The sequence below is a fragment of the Eptatretus burgeri genome, chromosome 16, assembly GCF_056783735.1.
Source record: "Eptatretus burgeri isolate ZD-2024b chromosome 16, Ebu_testis_v1, whole genome shotgun sequence".
In the NCBI taxonomy this organism is placed as follows: Eukaryota; Metazoa; Chordata; class Myxini; order Myxiniformes; family Myxinidae; genus Eptatretus; species Eptatretus burgeri.
In genome coordinates, this window is record NC_140976.1 from 59043246 (window position 1) to 59065043 (window position 21798).

At 46.8% G+C, this 21798-nt stretch overlaps 1 protein-coding gene across 4 annotated transcripts in view; it reads left to right on the plus strand.

Moving 5' to 3' along the window:
* The first annotated feature begins 291 nt into the window (after window positions 1-291).
* Window positions 292-21798, plus strand: part of LOC147011133 (protein diaphanous homolog 2-like) — a 119204-nt gene continuing 97697 nt past the window's right edge. For 3 of the 4 annotated variants that reach the window (XM_085859917.1, XM_085859918.1, XM_085859919.1), the window contains exon 1: window positions 3357-3533. In XM_085859917.1, the coding sequence (XP_085716043.1) occupies window positions 3435-3533 (99 nt within the window). In that variant the 5' untranslated portion in view covers window positions 3357-3434. Of the gene's footprint in view, window positions 311-3356; window positions 3534-21798 lie in introns of those variants that run through there. The other variant, XM_085859920.1, reaches the window with a different exon arrangement.

Sequence of the window (21798 nt, forward strand, 5' to 3'; positions counted from 1 at the left end):
GATCGATTTCCGCAAGGACTCATTCATAATTCAACACGTCTTGGTGACTCGGATCGATCTCCGCAAGGACTCATTCATAATTCAACACGTCTCGGTGACTCGGATCGATCTCCGCAAGGACTCATTCATAAATTCAACACGTCTTGGTGACTCGGATCGATCTCCGCAAGGACTCATTCATAATTTCAACACGTCGCGGTGACTCGGATCGATCTCCGCAAGGACTCATTCATAAATTCAACACGTCCAGGTGACTCGGATCGATCTACGCAAGGACTCATTCATAATTTCAACACGTCCAGGTGACTCGGTGAGGTTTCAAGGATTTGATATTTCATTGTGTGCCCTACCACCTCCCCATATAAAATAAAACACCCCGGTGTAAAGACTTCAGGCTACCCCCCACCCCCCCCCCCCTTTCAAGTTACCTCACGGTAATCTGAAATCGATTTCATCCGACATCCTACGATTTCAGATGACCCACCTCAAACCATTTATTTATGTTTGTTTATTTCCAAAAAAATATAATTTAATTGATATTGAAAACGAATTAGGGGAAAACCATTGACCACGTGACATCCTTCAAAGAGTTTGCAATGAATTTTGATCTTATAATGAATTATTTTATTTTAATATTGTTATTAATTGAAATCAGTATTTCTCATCCAGTTATATTTTTTGCCATATTTTTATGAAATCCTTCTTCGATATGGTTGATACAAATAGACAAACTGGTTTATCTTTTTAACCAACTCGGACTATATTTACAATTATGGAAACAACGTAATAAAATCAATGTGTAAGAAAGGCAATGAAAACAACTTATTTTTAATTCACAATTTCGTTGTGGTGGTGGTGGTGGTCGTATGGCAGCTTAGCTGCCGGGGTCGCTCTCATTTCTTGAAGCGCGACTGTGTCGCTGATGCAGTGCCCCTCTACCAGTACACACACTGGAACTGGTACTCGTTTGGCCGACCGCGGAAGGATGACAGGCTGAGTCAACCCCCTGGTGTTGGGTCAGTGGTTTGGGTGGCGGCTTAGGATCCCAGGATCCTGAGTGGTGGTTAGGGTGGCGGCTTGGGATCCCAGGGTCCTGAGTAGTGGTTAGGGTGGCGGCTTGGGATCCCAGGGTCCTGAGTGGTGGTTAGGGTGGCGGCTTGGGATCCCAGGGTCCTGAGTAGTGGTTAGGGTGGCGGCTTGGGATCCCAGGGTCCTGAGTAGTGGTTAGGGTGGCGGCTTGGGATCCCAGGGTCCTGAGTGGTGGTTAGGGTGGCGGCTTGGGATCCCAGGGTCCTGAGTAGTGGTTAGGGTGGCGGCTTGGGATCCCAGGGTCCTGAGTAGTGGTTAGGGTGGCGGCTTGGGATCCCAGGGTCCTGAGTGGTGGTTAGGGTGGCGGCTTGGGATCCCATGATCCTGAGTGGTGGTTAGGGTGGCGGCTTGGGATCCCAGGGTCCTGAGTAGTGGTTAGGGTGGCGGCTTGGGATCCCAGGGTCCTGAGTAGTGGTTAGGGTGGCGGCTTGGGATCCCAGGGTCCTGAGTAGTGGTTAGGGTGGCGGCTTGGGATCCCAGGGTCCTGAGTGGTGGTTAGGGTGGCGGCTTGGGATCCCAGGGTCCTGAGTAGTGGTTAGGGTGGCGGCTTGGGATCCCAGGGTCCTGAGTGGTGGTTAGGGTGGCGGCTTGGGATCCCAGGGTCCTGAGTAGTGGTTAGGGTGGCGGCTTGGGATCCCAGGGTCCTGAGTAGTGGTTAGGGTGGCGGCTTGGGATCCCAGGGTCCTGAGTGGTGGTTAGGGTGGCGGCTTGGGATCCCAGGGTCCTGAGTAGTGGTTAGGGTGGCGGCTTGGGATCCCAGGGTCCTGAGTAGTGGTTAGGGTGGCGGCTTGGGATCCCAGGGTCCTGAGTGGTGGTTAGGGTGGCGGCTTGGGATCCCATGATCCTGAGTGGTGGTTAGGGTGGCGGCTTGGGATCCCAGGGTCCTGAGTAGTGGTTAGGGTGGCGGCTTGGGATCCCAGGGTCCTGAGTAGTGGTTAGGGTGGCGGCTTGGGATCCCAGGGTCCTGAGTAGTGGTTAGGGTGGCGGCTTGGGATCCCAGGGTCCTGAGTGGTGGTTAGGGTGGCGGCTTGGGATCCCAGGGTCCTGAGTAGTGGTTAGGGTGGCGGCTTGGGATCCCAGGGTCCTGAGTGGTGGTTAGGGTGGCGGCTTGGGATCCCAGGGTCCTGAGTTCAAGCTCCGTACCCGCTGAATTAATACACCAGGGGTTTGACTCAGCCTGTCATTGTTCCGAGGTCGGCAAAATGAGTACCAGTTCCAGTGTGTGTACTGGTAGAGGGGCACTGCATCAGCGACACAGTCGCGCTTCAAGAAATGATAGCTGAGCTGCCATACGACCACCACCACCACCACCACCACCACGACAATGAACATTTTTGTTACATTTTTTATGTTTCCAGACTTTGAGACGAGCTTTCAATCTTGTATGTTTTACGTGTTCTATTCCATAAACGTATCATGAGTTGTGGGCATAAGAATTTATCATTTCAGATAAATCAGGGAGGGGGGTAATGTCAAAGTGCGGGGGTAACTTGAAATCGATTTCAGATTACCGGGAGGTAACTTGAAGGGGGGGGGGGTAGCTTGAAGTCTTTACACCGGGGCTGGTGAACACAAACATGAGGGTTCTGTCATGGATGGTTATTTTAGTGCAGTCACTGATCCAGTCTTACCATGTTATAATACAATATTTAAAATCTGGAAATCACTTCCGACACTTCAATTTCGTCAGGTGCGGCTCAGGTAACACCGCCACGCCCCTCGCTTCAGGCAACCCCGCTCCGCATCGCCCCGCCCTGTATCGCCCCGCCCCGCTCCGCATCGCCCCGCCCCGCTCCGCATCGCCCCGCCCCACCCTGTATCGCCCCGCAGCGCCCTGTATCGCCCCGCCCCGCATCGCCCCGCCCCGTATTGCCCCGCCCCGTATCGCCCCGCCCCGCATCGCCCCGCCCTGTATCGCCCCGCCCTGTGTCGCCCCGCTCCGCATCGCCCCTCCTCTCTTCATTCCGCCCCGCCCCGCATCGCCCCGCCCCGCCCCGCATCGCCCCGCCCCGCATCGCCCCGCCCCGCCCCGCATCGCCCCGCCCCGCTCCGCATCGCCTCGCCCCGCCCTGTATCGCCCCGCTCCGCATCGCTCCGCTCCGCCCCGCCCTGTATCGCCCCGCCCCGCCCCGCATCGCCCCGCCCCGCTCCGCATCGCCTCGCCCCGCCCTGTATCGCCCCGCTCCGCATCGCTCCGCTCCGCCCCGCCCTGTATCGCCCCGCCCCGCATCGCCCCGCCCCTCCTCTCTTCAGTCCGCCCCGCCCCGGCCCGCCTCATCTTGGCACATTCAGTACAGTGTTGATGGGTTTTTTGGGGCAGTCGGTCAATTACACGACTGTCCACCATGCAGGGCGAGTCGATCACCCCCGTGCAGCGGCGCAGGGACAAACCTTCGCTCCGAAAGGGCAACGTCGACACCGGAGATTATAGGAAATCGAAATTCGTAAGAGATTTTAGTTTTAAATCTGGCATTTCCACTCGTGTCGATGTTTATCGCTAGTCTATCCACTTCTGTCGAAATGCTCATGTCTGCTGTTTGTTTTTCTACGTGCTGTCTGCCTTCTGGCTGCCTGTCTACGTGCTGTCTGCCTTCTGGCTGCCTGTCCACATGTTACTTGTGTTCTTGTTTACCTGCCGACATGCTGTGATCTGTCTACCTGCGTGCTTCTCTTCCGACATGTTGTTTGCCCACCGACTTTCCCTGCTGACATGCTGTCTGCGAGCCTGTCTTCCTGTTTGTCTGCCGATATGTTGTGCACTTACCTGCCTGCTTGTCTTCTGACATGTTGGTTGTTTGCATAAATACCTACCGACATGCTGTCTACCTGCTTACCTACCGACATGCTGTCTACCTGCTTACCTACCGACATGCTGTCTACCTGCTTACCTGCCGACATGCTGTCTACCTGCTTACCTACCGACATGCTGTCTGCCTGCTTGCTCTTCTTCTTCTTCTTCCTCTTTCGGCTTGCTCCCGTTAGGGGTCGCCACAGCGGACCAACTGTCTCCATTTCGCTCTATCCTCCACATCTTCCATTGACACTCCAACCACCCGCATGTCCGCCCTCACCGCATCCATGAACCTCTTCTTTGGCCTTCCTCTTCTCCTCCTGCCTTGCGGCTCCATCTTCAACATCCTTCTCCCGATATACTCCATTTCCCTCCTGTGCACATGTCCAAACCATCTCAATCTCGCCTCTCTCACTTTGTCTCCAAACTGTCCTACCTGCGCTGTCCCTCTAATATACTCATTCCTTGTCCTGTCCATCCTCGTCACTCCCAACGAGAATCGCAGCATCTTTAACTCTGCCACCTCCAGCTCTGCTTCCTGTCTTTTTGTTAGCGCCACCGCCTCCAAACCATACAACATAGCTGGTCTCACTACCGTCTTGTATACTTTCCCCTTCACTCTTGCAGCTACCCTTCTGTCACAAATCACTCCTGCAACTCTTCTCCACCCACTCCATCCTGCCTGCACTCTCTTTTTCACTTCTCTCCCACACTCTCCGTTACTTTGGACAGTTGATCCCAAGTATTTAAACCAATCCACCTTCCCCACCTCAACTCCTTGCAACTGCACCATACCACCACCCTCCCTCTCATTTACGCACATGTACTCAGTCTTACTCCTACTGACTAACATTCCCCTTCTCTCCAGTGCGTACCTCCACCTCTCAAGGCTCGATTCAGCCTGCTCCCTACTCTCCCTACAGATCATGATGTCATCCGCGAACATCATAGTCCATGGAGACTCCAGTCTGATCTCGTCCGTCAACCTGTCCATCACCATTGCAAACAGGAAAGGGCTCAGAGTGGATCCTTGGTGCAATCCCACTTTAACCTTAAACCGGTCCGTCATTCCTACCGCACACCTCACCGCTGTCACACTGTCCTCATACATATCCTGCACGATCCTCACATACTTCTCCACCACTCCCGACTTCCTCATACAATACCACAACTCCTCTCTTGGCACCCTATCATAAGCTTTCTCTAAATCCACAAACACACAATGTAACTCGTTCTGGCCTTCCCTATACTTCTCCATCAACATTCTCAAAGAAAACATCGCATCAGTGGTGCTCTTTCCTGGCATAAACCCATATTGCTGCTCACAGATCGTCACCTCTCCTCTCAACCGAGCTTCCACTACTCTTTCCCACAACTTCATGGTGTGGCTTAACAACTTTATCCCTCTGTAATTTCCACAGCTCTGCACATCACCCTTATTCTTGAAAATCGGAATCAGTACACTTAATCTCCACTCCTCCGGCATCCTCTCACTTTCCAAGACTTTATTAAACAATCTGGTTAACAACCCCACTGCCATCTCTCCTAAGCACTTCCATGCCTCCACTGGTATACCATCTGGGCCAACCGCCTTTCCACTTTTCATCTTCTTCATAGCAGTCCTCACTTCATCCTTACTGATCCACCCCACTTCCAGATTCACTATCTCCACCTCTTCCAACCTTCTCTCTCTCTCATTTTCTTCATTCATCAGCTCCTCGAAGTACTCCATCCACCTTCTCAACACACTCTCCTCGCTCGTCAGCACATTCCCATTTGCGTCCTTTATCACCCGAACCTGTAGCACATCCTTCCCAGCTCGGTCCCTCTGTCTTGCCAATCGGTGTAAATCCTTTTCCCCTTCTTTTGTATCCAACTTCTCATACAGCTCGTCGTATGCCTTTTCCTTGGCCTTTGCCACCTCTCTTTTTGCTTTTCGACGCCACTCCTTGTACTCCTGCCTACTTTCTTCATCTCTCTGACTATCCCACTTCTTTTTCGCCAACCCCTTCTTCCTTATACTTTCCTGTACTTCCTCATTCCACCACCAAGTCTCCTTATCTTCCTTCCTCTGTCCAGATGTCACACCAAGTACCTTCCGAGCTATCTCCCTCACAACTTCTGTTGTCGTTGCCCAATCATCCCATCCATCTTTACCACCATCCAACGCCTGTCTCACCTCCTCCCTAAATTTCACGCAACAGTCTTCCTCCTTCAGCTTCCACCATCTGGTCCTTGGTTCAGCCCTCACTCTCTTCCTCAACCTCACCTCTAAAGTCATCCTACAGACCACCAATCGATGCTGTCGAGCTACACTCTCCCCTGCCACAACCTTACAGTCACTAATCTCTTTCAGGTTGCATCTCCTACTTAAGATGTAATCCACCTGTGTGCACTTTCCTCCACTCATGTATGTCACCCTGTGTTCCTCCTTCTTCTTGAAATACGTGTTTACCACTGCCATTTCCATTCTTTTTGCAAACTCTACCACCATTTGCCCTTCCACATTTCTCTTGTTGAGACCGTACCTCCCCATCACCTCCTCATCCTCTTTATTCCCTTCCCCAACATGTCCATTGAAATCTGCTCCAATCACCACTCTTTCATCCTTGGATACACTCTCCACCACTTCATCTAACTCACTCCAGAAATCTTCTTTATATTCCATCTCACACCCCATATGTGGGGCATATGCACTGATGACATTCATCATCACCCCTTCAATTTCCAACTTCACACTCATCACTCGGTCAGACACTCTCCTCACCTCCAATACCCTCTTGACATAATCTTCCTTTAGGATTACCCCGACACCATTTCTCCTCCCATCCACAGCATGGTAGAACAGTTTGAAACCACCTCCAATGCTCCTCGCCTTACTCCCCATCCACTTGGTCTCTTGTACACACAGTATGTCCACCTTTCTTCTCTCCATCATACCAGCCAACTCTCGCCCTTTGCCAGTCATCGTCCCAACATTCAGAGTTCAACCTACCGATATTCTGTCTGTCTGCATGCTTACCTACCGATATTCTGTCTGCTTGCTTACCTGCCGACATTCTGTCTGTCTGCCTGCTTGCTTACCTACCGATATTCTCTCTGCCTGCTTGCTTACCTACCGATATTCTGTCTGCTTGCTTACCTGCCGACATTCTGTCTGTCTGCCTGCTTGCTTACCTACCGATATTCTCTCTGCCTGCTTGCTTACCTACCGATATTCTGTCTGCCTGCTTGCTTACCTACCGATATTCTGTCTGCCTGCATGCTTACCTACCGATATTCTGTCTGCCTGCATGCTTACCTACCGATATTCTGTCTGCCAGCTTACCTACCGATATTCTGCCTGCATGCTTACCTGCCGACATTCTGTCTGCCTGCCTGCTTACCTACCAATATTCTGTCTGCCTGCCTGCTTACCTACCAATATTCTGTCTGTCTGCCTGCTTACCTACCAATATTCTGTCTGCCTGCTTACCTACCAATATTCTGTCTGCCTGCTTAGCTACCGATATTCTGTCTGCCTGCATGCTTACCTGCCGATATTCTGTCTGTCTGCCTGCTTACCTGCCGACATTCTGTCTGCCTGCCTGCTTACCTACCGATATTCTGTCTGCCTGCATGCTTACCTGCCGACATTCTGTCTGCCTGCCTGCTTACCTACCAATATTCTGTCTGCCTGCTTACCTACCGACATTCTGTCTGCCTGCCTGCTTACCTAACAATATTCTGTCTGCCTGCTTAGCTACCGATATTCTGTCTGCCTGCATGCTTACCTGCTGACATTCTGTCTGCCTGCCTGCTTACCTACCAATATTCTGTCTGCCTGCTTACCTACCGATATTCTGTCTGCCTGCATGCTTACCTGCCGACATTCTGTCTGCCTGCCTGCTTACCTACCGATATTCTGTCTGCCTACATGCTTACCTGCCGACATTCTGTCTGCCTGCCTGCTTACCTACCAATATTCTGTCTGCCTGCTTACCTACTGATATTCTGTCTGTCTGCATGCTTACCTGCCGACATTCTGTATGCCTGCCTGCTTACCTACCAATATTCTGTCTGCATGCTTAGCTACCGATATTCTGTCTGCCTCCATGCTTACCTGCCGACATTCTGTCTGCCTGCCTGCTTACCTGCCGACATTCTGTCTGCCTGCCTGCTTACCTGCCGACATTCTGTCTGCCTGCCTGCTTACCTACCGATATTCTGTCTGCCTGCATGCTTACCTGCCGACATTCTGTCTGCCTGCGTGCTTACCTACCGATATTCTGTCTGTCTGCATGCTTAACTGCCGATATTCTGTCTGTCTGCATGCTTAACTGCCGATATTCTGTCTGTCTGCATGCTTAACTGCCGATATTCTGTCTGTCTGCATGCTTAACTGCCGATATTCTGTCTGTCTGCATGCTTAACTGCCGATATTCTGTCTTCCTGCATGCTTATCTACAGATATTCTGTCTGTCTGCATGCTTACCTGCCGATATTCTGTCTGTCTGCCTGCCTGCTTACCCACCGATATTCTGTCTGCCTGCCTGCTTACCTAACGATATTCTATCTGCCTGCATGCTTACCTACCGATATTCTGTCTGCCGACATGCTGTCTGCCTGCTTGCTTACCTGCCAACATGCAGTCTGCCTGTATGCTTACCTGCTGACATGCTGTCTGCCTGCTTGCTTACCTGCCGACATGCTGTCTGCCTACATGCTTACCTGCTGACATGCTGTCTGCCTGCTTGCTTACCTGCTGACATGCTGTCTGCCTGCATGCTGACATGCTGTCTGCCTGTATGCTTACCTGCTGACATGCTGTCTGCCTGCTTGCTTACCTGCCGACATGCTGTCTGCCTGCATGCTTACCTGCTGACATGCTGTCTGCCTGCATGCTTACCTGCCGACATACTGTCTGCCTGCATGCTTACCTGCCAACATGCAGTCTGCCTGTATGCTTACCTGCTGACATGCTGTCTGCCTGCTTGCTTACCTGCCGACATGCTGTCTGCCTACATGCTTACCTGCCAACATGCGGTCTGCCTGTATGCTTACCTGCTGACATGCTGTCTGCCTGCTTGCTTACCTGCTGACATGCTGTCTGCCTGCATGCTGACATGCTGTCTGCCTGTATGCTTACCTGCTGACATGCTGTCTGCCTGCTTGCTTACCTGCCTGCATGCTTACCTGCTGACATGCTGTCTGCCTGCATGCTTACCTGCCGACATACTGTCTGCCTGCATGCTTACCTGCCGACATGCTGTCTGCCTGCATGCTTACCTGCCGACATGCTGTCTGCCTGCATGCTTACCTGCCGACATGCTGTCTGCCTGCATGCTTACCTGCCGACATGCTGTCTGCCTGTATCCTTACCTGCTGACATGCTGTCTGCCTGTATGCTTACCTGCTGACATGCTGTCTGCCTGTATGTTTACTTACCTTCAATATGCTGATATCTTTCTGTTTGACTGACTGATTCTCCACACGCTGAGTTCTGCCTGCTTGCCTACCTGTTGATGTTTGTGACTTGAGTGATCACATCTCATGTTATCATGTGAAAGTTTGCATGTTTCCTGTTTGTTATCTGTGTGATGTCTGTATATATATATATATATATATGTATATATGTATATATGTATATATGTATATATATATATATATATATATATATGTATATATGTATATATGTATATATGTATATATGTATATATGTATATATGTATATATATATATATATATATATGTATATATGTATATATGTATATATGTATATATGTATATATGTATATATGTATATATATATATATATATATATATATATATATATATATATATATATATATATATATATATATGCACGGACCTCGGGGCCGCCACCCCCACCCCCACCCTTTCTCTCTTGCATTTGTATGAAAAGTTACAGTTTGAGGAGAAGCTCGGGCCCTTCAACGGACCCTGGGTCCTGAGGCATCGACCCCCACCTCTCGGCGCCCCTGTATATTTGTACTAATAGCGTACCCACCATTTGGGTGATCTTGTTCCAAGCGTGCAACAAACATGTTCTTCTGACGCATCCCTTTATTTAGGCAGTGTATAGACAACAGTCCGCTGTCTCAATCATTCCCAAAAATAAAGAATAACCCGAGTTATGAAGCAAAAGCATTGCTACAGCTTATGTGGATCCTTTCTATAATTCATGGACCCTTGTTTCTGTGTTTGTTTGTTAATTGTCTGAATCCTTCGGATTTTGACAATTATGTTGGTCGGGTGTGTCTGTCTGTCTGTCTGTGTTTGTTTGTGTGTTTTTTTACCCTGTAGCAGCCACACCATTTCAGCGATCATGACCAAACTGGGTACAGACGTCGGCCATGGTCCAACTTAGACACTTGTCGTTTTTTGGTGAATCTAGGTCAAAGGTCAAGGTCAAGGACACGGAAGAACCAAAATTCTTATTTTTGCAATAAGGCCCGCTAAAATGGTCGTATCGACTTCAAACCAAATCTAAAATGTGCATCCAACCATACGTCTCATTGGGGGTGTCACACCAACACCCTCCTTGGCGGTCGGGGGTCAAAAGAGTGGGGGGGTCGGGTCAAAACTCTCAAATTGCGATAAAAACCAAATTGCGCCATTTCAAGTCTGATTAACTTCCAAGTTATGTTCATGACCAAACTAAGTGCTATAACTCATTAAACAGAAGCACTATCGACTTGTAAGAACCAAATTGATTTCCAGGTTTTTGTTTTTTCAGACATCATGGAGATATGACAAAGTTTTTTTCCGGAAATTCCTTGCTCGACGAGCAATTTCATTTGTTGGTTTGTCTGTTTGTTTGTCGTGCTCCTACAGTTCCGGGCCAATTACATCCAGACTCGCTACAGAGGATCAGCATGACCCCAATTAATGTGGAGGGTGTTTTTATCTTTACTCATTGGCTTGGGGGGAGGGGGAGGGGCGGGGGGAGAGAGGAAGAGGAGATGAGGAGGGAGGGACACAGATTCTCCATATAAATGTGCATCATGTTGCGCTGCCTCCAGGTGGGGGAAGGTATTACAAGTCCCCACGTTTTCCAGTGCCGCGAGGTGTTTTGAATTATAAGCAGTAGGTATGTTTTCCCTTCATGCACATCACCCAGGTTATGTTTTTTTTGCGTATGCAGAGCTGTCAGTTGCCTATACACCATCCAAATAATGGTATGCGTTCAAATAATGTGTTGCATGTTTGGAACAAGATCGCCTGCAGGGCGGGTACTCTGCTAGTATATTAAATACATGGTGGTTATACTGTATAGCTCACATAATTCCAATTGTAATGCCTCATAGGGTAACACCAGAGACCTGAAGCCTGGTGCCGATACATATTGTCGCCTTCACAAGGCCCGTTACGCCTATCGGCTCCAATCTTTCGATGTTTGATGATCCTTTTAACAGTCACTTCGGTTGTTTTTACACTGAAAGGAAAACTTATAGGTAGGGCATGTCGACTGTGAATATCACACTTCTGAAGATGTCTTAGGCTTATTAAAGTGGTGGATGTATGAAGTAGTTTTTTTCAGGTTACAGTTGGGAATGGGCCAGCTGTCTAACCAATGGGTATGGAGCATACATACATACATACATACATACATACATACATACATACATACGGACAGTCGGACATACATTTGTTCCATTATGATCCCCATGCTTTATGAAGAAAAATAATTCTGGGGGGATATTGTAATCAGCTCTGTCCGTCACGCTATCTCCTCGTAAACGCTTTTACAGAAATTCACCAAACTTGGTAGTTACGATCACAACACGCACGATGGTGTGAGAGTGGTATCATTTTTGGCCCCACCCCCTGCAGCGAGGCCAAAAAGTCAAATACCAAAAAATGTAATTACAGGCACATTTAAAACTTCTTTTTAAATAAAATGAAACCTTGTATATGTAATCGACATGGGGGAGCGCATGAAATATGTAACCATTTCTTTAATTTGACCCCCGGTTCATGCCTCAGAGGGTGGGGACTTAGTGTCACAGGGTCATAACGGAAAATTGCTTTTGACTCATAATTTGTTATTGGTTCATTCCTGGTGGGATCGACCGATGATGGGATCGAACTTTGCTTTGGGTTGGGAAGTGTGGGGATTTGCAATGGCATGCCATCGACTTCGCTCTCGTTTATAGATTATGAAACAGTTATTTGAAGCTTGTGGAGGAACTTGAAAAGAAAACATATATATATATATATATATATATATATATATATATATATATATATATATATATATATATATATATATATATATATATATATATATATATATATATATATATATATATATATATGCATATATATGATCACATGCAGGGCAAAGATTCTGTGACGCAGCATTGTACTTTTGCATGAATTGTAAGGTATACAATGGACGAACCAAAATGGTACAAAGGATTTGAACCTGCGATCACAGCATTCAGGATACATGGGCTCGGATGGGAATGCTAAACAGGCGAACTCCTAGCCCCACCTGTGCGTCTCTGTGCACTGCATAAAACTTGTGGATCTCAAACTGCAAACTTGGCCTGAATTTGACTTTCTTCTTGAGCATCCTTTTTTTGTGATACCAACATGACTACTCAGGCCAAAAGTGCTCTCTGCCTGTTTCTCCTGAACGTTTTATCAATTTGTAGGAGCATAAACGTACTTGACTTAAGTGTTTGGCCTGGCGTGGCCATATTTCTCCCACTTTCAATGCTGCTGTCCGTCGGTCCGTGTCTGCCTTCCGGCGCTCGTCCAGCTTTCACATGTATTCTTGGAACTGATCGGCTTGTTCCGCTTCCCTTTGCGTTTACATACACAGCTGATAATTAAATCTTCCCACGTTTTATTCCTTTGTGTTTCCATTGGCAATGCCTTAAAAGAAAGAAAGAACGAAAAAAAAGAAAACCCAACGCTGTACTAAAGTCGACCGTGACTGCACAAGTGAAAAGGCATTTGAATCGCAGGCAACCAAGACCAGTCCGTGCATGGCGGAGGAGGTGAAATGTATTCGGCAGTTGGAAGGATGAATGCATAACGGCGAAATGATCTCCGATGAGTGATGAGGAAATGCCATGGATATGAATACCATACAGTTCCAGCCACTTCCTTTAAGGGAATCTACTGGACTGTGGTTTGATGGTCATCTGGAAAATAACCCAAGCTGTTTCCTTTTGCACAATATGCAGTCGTTGATTGTTTTTTTGTTTGTTTGTTTGTTTGCTTGTTTTTTCCTTTTGGGCCATATCTAGTTTTTGAAAACCCCAGTTTTAAAAAACTAAATGTTTTTATTACATTTTTTTTGGTTTTAGAATAATTGAGTGAAATTATCAGGAATCTTCAAATGGGGTGAGGGCAGTTTGTGTAGCAAGTGTTGGACATTTTCTCGAGTTGAGTCGTTGGCCGAAACGCTTGCCACCAACTTCCCTTTTCCCCGTCCCTGGAAGCACGGCAGTCGAGTTCTGGTGATAGCGTTAATCACAGAGCAACAGGCTGTTGTGGCCTCTTGGCATCCTGCCCCCATATTTCCATCTCTGCCAGTTTGTTACCCAGCTTGCACGCTTGCTTGATCTCACCACATGAGACCTTTTCGTTTTTGGTTCCGATGTTTTGACTTTCCAATTCCCTTTCCAGCATGATGGAATTTGGGAGTTTGATAGGATTTTGTAGATTTGATTTTAAAACTGTTTCTTCCGTAAATGATGCGGTCATGGAAAATCGATGGCATTTGTTTTGTAGAGTTGTATATTCGTTTCTGCATTATATGAGAGAGAGACAGACAGACAGACAGACAGACATCTTTCTTGCGTTAGAGTAAACATTGGACACGTTATCTTGGGAGTGATATTATAACAATACAGGTTAAAGGTAACAACACGCAGACCCGTATGAATTGTCAAATAGAGCAAGGGCCAGAAGTTAGACATACTTTCAACCATTTTATAACCAGATTTAGTGAATTATCTTATGTTTACAAAAACTATTTACACCATGGAAGATGTTCAGGAATACAAAACTTTGGATGCCAACAGCGAGTTGAAGTCTGCGAGGATCAGTGATGTGGCTGTTTTTGTGAAGAATGACTATCACGTTGTATGAGCAATGGTAGGCCAATAGCACATCAATGACGCAGACTCGTTGGCAGAAGAGATAACCATGACGTTATATATGTCAACATCTTGCCTATTTGCTCTGCATCTCCTTCAATACTCTTGGATGTTTATTCAACCCCAAAGCTTTATCTTCTTTCGTCAACTTACAACAGAGATAGCAACTAATGCTGGCAGATGGGATGCCCCGTTTAACGTCCATCCGATCGATGGAACGGCACACACATCGATGAATCACTCGGCCTACGAAGCACCGGGATGATGATGATTGTACAGTCCCTTCAGCAAGTTTTCGCACCTCTCAACTTTTGTTGCATTTTGTGTTTCAGCCTTAATTTAAAATGGATTCAATTTAAATTTTTTTGCCACCGATCTTCACAAACTACTCCATAATGACAATGTGAAAACATGTTTTTAGAAATTTCTACAAATTTATTAATCATGAAAAGCTGAAATGTGTTGCATGAATAAGTATTCACCCTCTGAGACTATTTTGTAGAAGCGCCTTTGGCAGCGATTACAGATTTGAGTCTTCTTGGGTACGTCTGTATCAGCTTTACACATCTGGATTTAGGGATTTTCTCCCATTCTTCCTTGCAGATTTGTTCAAGCTCGGTCAAGGTGGATGGGGAGTGTCGGTGAACAGCAATCTTCAAGTCTTTCCACAGACTCTCAATGGGATTCAAGTCTGGGCTTTGGCTGGGCCACTCAAGGACTTTCACGTTCTTATTCTGAAGCCATTCCGGCGTTGCTTTGGCTGTCTGCTGAGGGTCATTTGTCCTGTTGGAACGTACATCTTCACCCCAGTCCAACGTCTTTTACACTCTGAAGCAGGTTCTCCTCAATGATTTTCCTGTATTTGGCTCCATTCATTGTTCCTTCTATCCTTGCAAGTCTCCCTCCCAGTCCCTGCCGCTGAGAAGAATCCCCATAGCATGATGGTACCACCACCATGCTTCATGGTAGGGATGGTGTTAGATGGGTGATGAGCTGTGCTCGGTTTCTGCCAGATGTAGCACTTTACATTCAGGCCAAAAAGTTCCATTTTCATCTCATCAGACCACAGAATCCTTTTTCTTTATCCCCTGAGTCTTTCTCGTGCCTTTTTGCAAACTCCAGGTGTGCTGTCATGTGCTTTTTTTTTTCTCAGGAGTGGCTTCTGTCTGGCCACTCTCCCATAAAGCCTAGTTTTGTGAAGTGCTGCAGAGATTGTTATCCTTCCGGCAGGTTCTCCCATCTCAGCCAAGGAACTCTACTTCTGTAAGAGTGGTCATTGCATTCTTGGTCACTTCCCTGACCAAGGTCCTCCTTGCCTGGTTGCTCAGTTCGTCAGACGGCCAGCTCGAGGAAGAGTCTGGGTAGTTCCATATTCTTTCCATTTCCTAATGATGGAGCTCACTGTGCTCTTGGGAACTTTCAACACTCTAGAAATTATTTTATACCCTGACCCAGATCTATGCCTCATCTCAATTATATCTCGGAGTTCTACGGACAGTTCCTTGGACTTCATGGGAGAATTTCTGCTCTGACATGCACGGTCGACTGCGGGACCTCATATAGAAAGGTGTGTTTCTTTCTAAATCATGTCCAATCAATTGAATTGGCCACAGGTGGACTCCAATCAAGGTGGACAGACATTTCAAGGATGATCGAAGGAAACTGGATGCACCTGAGCTCAATTTGAAGTGTCATAACAGAGGGGTTGAATACTTATTAACGCATGACATTTCAGATTTTCACTTTTAATTAGTTTACAAGAATTTCATAAAACATGTTTTCACTTTGCCATCATGGGGTATTTTGTGTAGGTCGGTGACAAAAAAATTTATAATTCAACCCATTTTAAATTCGGGCTGTAACACAACAAAATGTGACAAAAGTGAAGGGGTGTGAATACTTGCTTGAGGTACTGTACCTGGGTCCATATTCTGAACATGCCTCCAGGCTTGGATCATGAGTACGTCATTGTCTATTATCAGCAATTTTTCTTGTTGTGGTGACATTGTGCTTTGATGTTTTTATAATTAAGCGAACCATTTTTGTTGGTTATTTATATATATATTTGTTTTTTTTAATATATATGTCACATTCCTCAGCAACATCACGCCAACCATGTCACGGATGACTTTTAAAACCACTTTCTCTCCACTCGTGCCCAAAACATTGACTTCACTTCAGCTCTTAAACTACTAAAAATGCTACCTTCCTGTTTTATGTGTGCACTTGTCAAATCCTATTTTATCTAAGTCATATTTTGATTTCTCTGATCTCGTGCACTTCAATTTAAAGGTTACTCCTTTTGATTGAAGGCACTATGTTCTTATTACAAAAATGGTGGGAATTCCAAAAATGTAGTCTGTCTGGAATGTAACATGTACAAACTATGAAAACTGTGGCTCACTGTTTCCAAACTTTTATATGCAAGTGAAAGTTTGGAAAACTTTGCCTGGGAGTTAGGCCTCAAACTACAGTCTGTGTTGCTGCACCAAAATAGTTGTTCTTACTCAGTCTGTCCGTTTCTCTTTATTTCCTCGTCACATCTCCCCAAATGTCAATTGATCTTTCTTCGTTACCTCCGCTACCGAAGGTGGACGGTGGTTATGTTTTCACCCCTGTTTGTCTGTTTGTCTGTGAGCATGATATCTCAAAGAGTTGTGGATGTATTATAACAACACTTGGTGGATGAGTTGTGTCGGTGACGAGAACAAGCCATTTAGGTTTTGGTTGAGGTTCGGATGCAGATCTGGCCTATCAGTGGGATCTAAAATGTAAACTGTTCAGCCTGACGGAGGTGTGCACTCGACCGATTGCCGTTTCAGTTACATTTCGTTATCTCAACCTTCCCATCAAACCCGTCCTCCTATGCTCCTCTTGGCTCGTCTGATCGTTTAGTTGTGAAGGTTTGTGTCTCCTTGCCAGTTATTCACAGAGCCACCAAGGTGCCCACGTGAATTCCTGCAAGGCAAATTGATCTGATCTGAAACCCACTATCTCTCTCTTTCTCTCTTTCTCTCTTTCTCTCTTTCTCTCTTTCTCTCTTTCTCTCTTTCTCTCTTTCTCTCTTTCTCTCTTTCTCTCTTTCTTTCTCTCTTTCTCTCTTTCTCTCTTTCTCTCTTTCTCTCTTTCTCTCTTTCTCTCTTTCTCTCTTTCTCTCTTTCTCTCTTTCTCTCTTTCTCTCTTTCTCTCTTTCTCTCTTTCTCTCTTTCTCTCTTTCTCTCTTTCTCTCTTTCTCTCCGATCCGTTGTGTCGTCGGCTCCTGACGTCGGTAGTTCCTTGAACTTCTTCATCACCAGACTGCTTTATCTCCTATGTACACAAGTTCATCCCTTCACGCCTCAAACTTTCCTATTCAATATTCCAACCCTGGTACGCTGAGTCATGTGGCAAGGCAAATCATGAAAAAGCAGCTTGCATTGACCATGTGGAAGGCAAACTCCAACTGATTGCAGCCTGTAGTCCACATAGCCTGAAACATAGGTGTATCTATTCTTCAACGAGCCAAAGCACAATGAACATCGAGCTTACCTTAAGTCTTTCACCATCCTCTGAGGCCTGGTGAAAGCTGGTCAAGTCTGTCTTTGGTACACATTCCCCTTGTTTACTTTCACTCCAAAATAATGGCCTTGAAATTATCCTCCCCACTGGGCCATGTGGTTTCCCCCCACTGAGCCAGACTCCAGAAGCCTTTGTTCTAGCACACACACTTGTGCCGTGGAACCCGATACTCGTGTTGTGACCCATTGCAGTGTCCACACGGGACCTCATGAAGAACTCCCGTGGTCACCACGCCAACTTTGGCTGTGCCTGCATCGTGGGCCGCGTTACCCGAACGGCACGCCATGCCGTCTGCACGGCTTTCGTTGGTGTTCTTTAAAATAGTTTGAACAGTCGGCGGCAGCAAACCAAGATAGCGAGCGATATCAGTTGGTCGTTCACCATTCGTATTTCATTTCACGATGTCCAATTTCACGTCCGGAGTCACACTACTGCATTGCCGCTGACGTGCAGGTTCACCATTTTCATTACCACTTCATTTACCACTCATTGTTCAACAATTACCGATTACACAAACATAAAAATACGTGGCGGCATTAAGTGTGACCATGCACAGTGTGAGATAGAGTCTGAGAATGACAGGATGCAGTGCATTGTGGGGTGGGATGCCTGGTAGCTGGTCTTCCGTCCCATGGACGTTAGTACGGGGAATTGTTGGTCGTTTTGGACGTATATGTGAAACAACATATAGCGAGGACTCCTGCACTATATTTACTGAAAAAGGCCAAGGTTCCCGCTTCCTCCCTTCCCCTACTCTGTGCAGCACATAGACATCTCTAAGGGTGATAAGTTTCTCATCAATCGTGACACCTTTGCGACTGGACCCAACGGCTTTGACACTGTAATCCTCAAGAGCTGTGTTTTGGTCCTATCTCTCACTCTTCCCGCACTCTTCTCAAGGTCTTACTCGTATGGTTTTCTTCCTTATCATGGAAAGTTGCAAACGTCACTCGCATTCAGAAAAATGATTCCGAGTCTCATCCACTTAACTTCAGACTGATCGGCCTTCTCACCATCATAAGCAAGCTATTCGAATCTATCATTCCTGCAAAGCTCAGGCATAATCTCTTCTCCAACTAATCTGTGATTACCAGTTCAGCTTCCACCCCAACTATTCCACCATGGATGTGTTGCTTCTTCTCACCCAGCAATTCTGAATTGTACATGAAAATACACAAGAGATCAGGGCAATCTCTCAAGATTTTGATACCATCCGGCACTCAGCCTTACTTTTTAAGCTATCTGCTGATGGGTTATCCTTGAGGCAAATTGTGTCTTTTGTGTTCTCCCTCTTGAGGCTGGTGTTGCACAAGGTAATATTTTAGGACTGACCTCATTCTTCATTGATATCTCTGACCTCTCTTCTTTGGAAAATCCTCCGTCTTATATTGCTGATGACTCCACCTTGTGTAGAAGAGGTCATCACACTTCTGAGAGGCAGGCAGCTCTGCAGCATCCATCCCTGCAGATGTGAATGAAAAGGAGATCATTGGTCGGCAACCTGGAACATGTCTGAATGCAGGAAAATCTCAGGCTCTCACTCTCCTTTTGAAAAGATTGGCTTTCATATCCCTCGGTTTGCATTTCTGGCCAACTCCTGGAAACGGACGGTGCACTCCCTGGAATTCCTTGACTTCACAGATTGTCACGGCATCGCTTGGGTGAGTGACGTGTCAGGAAAGATCATGGCAGATAGTGAGACCCAGAAGCTTGAAAGAAAGGACTTCTTCCAGAGGGTTGTTGAGAAAGTGGATGGGGGGTTTTTCTAAACTTTCCTTTCGGAGAGACACAGTGAGTGTGAGATTTGTCCAGATTGAGACATGTTCCACGTGTTGGACCAGTTTGTGATTTTAGCCAGATCTGCAGAGAGCGAAGAAGCTGCTGCTTGCCGGTCTGAGGGATGACATATGATACGGCAGTGGGTGGAGTCATCAGCAAAGAGATATAGAGGATTTTCCAGAGAGTCGGAGAGATCATTGATGAAAACCAGAAAAAGAACAGGGCCCAGAACGCTACCTTGAGGAACTCCAGCCTGGACAGGAAGAGGGGATGAAAGAACTCCATTTAGGGCCACACGTTGACTGTGACAGGAGAGGAAGTCTGCGAGCCATGAGTGGAGATGGCCTTGAATACCATGGGAAGAGAGTTTGGTGAGTAGGGCAGGGTGCCAGACTGTGTCAAAAGCACATGATATGTCCAGGGATACGGCTCGGATTTCCTGTCTGGCATTGAGGACCTCCATCCATTGTTGGGAGAGCAGAAGCAGCATATCCAGGGTAGAGTGACCTGGTCTGAAACCAAATTGATGATTGGAAATCAAGCCATTGGAGAAGAGGAAGGATTTAATGTCTGAAGCGATGATGGATTCCATAACCTTGCTGATGATTGGGAGAAGGCTGATTGGTCTGTCGTTGCAGGGATCTGTTTTTGCACATTTTTTGTGCAGGGCAGTGATGTTAGCAGATTTCTAAGCAGATGGCAAATGACCTTGAGCAAATGAGAGGGAGAATAGAACAGAGAGAGGGTGAGCAAGAGCAGAAGAGCAGGCTTTGAGGACACGTGGGCTGATAACATCTGGACTGGTTACAGAATCTGAGTCGAGGTTTGACAGCAAGCTCTCCACCTTGTCAGGAGAAAAGGACAGAGACTCAGGGACAGTTGGGTGTGACTGGGTAAGGTGGGTAGAGAAAGCGGCGGATTTTGGACACAATATTTAGCTGCAAACACCGAGTTTAGGCATTCAGCCTTTTCACGTGCGGTATCAGCAGTGCGGACATTTGAGGTAAGGGAGAGGATGGAGGGGGAACATACACCAGAAACAGATTTGATTAGATGCCACCAGGATTTTGAGGAGGAAGGGAGGTTTGAAAGTTCAGACTTGAGCTTCGAAAGATGTTGTTTTCTGGCTCTCCTGAGGGTAGACACATGCTTGTTCTGAGCTTTATAGAAGGAACTGAGATTTCTCTCAGTTGGATTTGCTTTCCATGAGGCAAAGGCAAGTTGTTTCAGGACAACTGCCTCGTCACAAGCTTCAGTGTACCATCGGCAGGAGGATGGGTAAGACAACTGAAGATGAGAGGGGATAAATCTGTGAATGAGAGAGAGCAAGTTTCTTTGAAAGAATTCCCAGGATGAGTTGATGTTGGAGAAAGTAGCGATAGGAGACCAGTCTAGAAGTTTTATGGCTGCTTGGAGACCCTGCCAGTCGGCTTGAGTGAAATGCCAGACTCGACGGCGGTGAGGTGGTTCTCTGATAACAGCCAGAGAGATGTCCACTTTGACAAGGACATGGTCAGAAGAACTGATTGGAATGGAGGAAGAGCAGCAGATATTGTCAGGGAAATTTGTCAAAATCAGATCCAGAAGAGAAAGAGTACCATTGGTTGAGATCCGGGTCGCGAAGTTGACTGATTGAGTCAGTCCCAATGAGTCGCAGAAAGCTTTTGCTGAAGTGCCATGACAGGTGAGAGAGGTACCCACACCTAGCCTACTGGCATGATGACAATTCACAGCACAATACTCACAACAAATTCAGAAAAATGTTGCTGAGAGTGTAGACAAAGAATGATCCAACTACCTTGGTGTAGCTGCAGCAAAATCTTGTATGACTAATGTCAGAAAGCTGATGAACAAAGGGTTGTACATTGGTCTGTTAGACACATCAGATCCATCTTCTCAGCTTGTAAATTTTGATCCTGGAGCAGCTGCAACTTTTACCGTACAAAACAGCTCATTAAATGCTTTGGACAATGGTTCTAACTTAGCTCATAAGTTTGTGGAAGATCGACCTAAAAAATGAAGACAGAAAATTAGATTCTACGACACATTTCCAAAATCAATAGTGAAAACTGCTGGCAGTGAACAGTACGAAAAAGGTCCCCTCTTGCATGTCCTCTTCTATGAAAATTCTGCAGTACCACTCGGTCTGTTCACAGAAGGTGGACTCGTGGTGTCCTGCGTCAAGTCAGATTTCATGCACAAGCTTGAAGAGCTGGTCCCGGGTGAGATGTTACATGGATAGATGCATCTGATGCCATCATTTTTGATGACCTGAGTCGTTCAAATGCCACCACCTCCAGCTAAGTCCTGCAAGGTTACATTCCGAGAAATGGCTGTCTGGTTTTTCCGCTCACAATACGGACACTACCACAGATGTCCACAGATCTTATTCAGATTCACATCATTTCTGACAGCTACTGTTTAAACAACCGAACCAGAGCAAAACGTGGAGGGGGTGATGGG